The following is a 1,262-nucleotide window of genomic DNA, read 5'->3' as shown; positions in this document are numbered from 1 at the left end:
CTCACCCCTGCTGTAGGCATAAACTGCTCACAGACTCGCAATCTGGGCTACTCTCACCTTTTCCCCTCTTCTCCGCTGCAGAAATGAAGAACCTACAGAAGGACGACGACCCGTTCCGGATGTACACGCGCAAGTGGCAAGAGGGCGAGCTGAGCAACTACGACTACCTCATGCTGCTTAATCACAGGTCAGGCAACCGAATGCGGTGACGTGGGCCGCCACCGCCTTTTGACACTTTCGCTCTATTCGTATTTGCAGAGCGGGGAGGACCGTGAATGACATTACGCAGTACCCCGTCTTTCCATGGATCATCGCCGACTACCAAAGCAGCACATTGGGTACGCGTGTCCCCTCCCCCTCCCTACAGACGCACAAGCTGCTGAGCTGCGTCCCGTCTTTACTCCGAACCTTTTCTACTCAGACCTGAAGGACCCCAAAACCTTCCGCGACCTCAGCAAGCCAATCGGAGCACTGAATCCTCGTCGGCTTGAGAGCTTCAAGGTAAGGAAACCACGGCCACTTTTTTGAGCGTGGTTACTGACAACCAGCGCTTTACTGATGTCCAGGAACGATACCGAGACATGCCCGAGCCGCGGTTCCTCTACGGCACCCATTACTCCACTCCAGGTGCGCGCTTCCTCTATTTATTTCTTACTTTTCGGCCTCCCAACACCGCCTCGTCGTTTACAACTAGTTTCCACTACGAACGCGCGCGTGCAGGTTATGTGCTCTACTACCTGGTGCGCGCGGCGCCCGAGTACATGCTCCGCCTGCAAAACGGCAAGTTTGATGCGCCCGATCGCATGTTCCACAGCATCGCCGACACGTGGAACAATGCACTCAACCTCCCTGCCGACGTCAAGGAGGTACACACTAAACACCCCTGGCACCCAATTAACCAATCCATTCACCTGATTGGTCAATCATCTCTCGCACACAGCTGATCCCCGAGTTTTACAACATGCCCGACTTCTTGCTCAACACCGAGAGCCTCTACCTGGGCGTGCGGAGCAATGGCGAGATGTTGGGTACAGCTCACACTTCTTTTTCAAAAAGGGTTGCCTGTTCTGAGCTTATCAAATGTCGCGTGTTATCCAGGCGACGTGGTGCTGCCGCCGTGGGCGAACGGCCCCAGGGACTTTGTTACCAAGATGCGCCAGGCACTGGAGAGTGACTACGTGTCCGAGAACCTCCATAAGTGGATCGATCTCATCTTTGGCTACAAGCAACGGGGCGCCGAGGCCATTGCGGCCGACAACGGT

General features: G+C 55.5%; 1 protein-coding gene across 1 annotated transcript in view; it reads left to right on the top strand.

Annotated features, from left to right (window-relative positions):
* The window catches only part of ACA1_311760 (Beige/BEACH domain containing protein), a gene marked incomplete at both ends in the record, with an annotated part of 3,470 nt that overhangs the window by 830 nt on the left and 1,378 nt on the right, over window positions 1-1,262 (top strand). Inside the window, 7 exons of the mRNA XM_004337737.1 lie at window positions 82-187; window positions 259-338; window positions 368-501; window positions 567-627; window positions 721-866; window positions 941-1,028; window positions 1,099-1,260. Coding sequence (XP_004337785.1) covers window positions 82-187; window positions 259-338; window positions 368-501; window positions 567-627; window positions 721-866; window positions 941-1,028; window positions 1,099-1,260 — 777 coding nt within the window. The remainder of the gene's footprint in view (window positions 1-81; window positions 188-258; window positions 339-367; window positions 502-566; window positions 628-720; window positions 867-940; window positions 1,029-1,098; window positions 1,261-1,262) is intronic.

This window comes from Acanthamoeba castellanii, assembly GCF_000313135.1.
Source record: "Acanthamoeba castellanii str. Neff unplaced genomic scaffold scf7180000083781, whole genome shotgun sequence".
Classification (NCBI taxonomy): Eukaryota; Discosea; order Longamoebia; family Acanthamoebidae; genus Acanthamoeba; species Acanthamoeba castellanii.
Note: the sequence above shows the minus strand (reverse complement) of the source record. Positions and strands in the feature narration are given on the sequence as shown.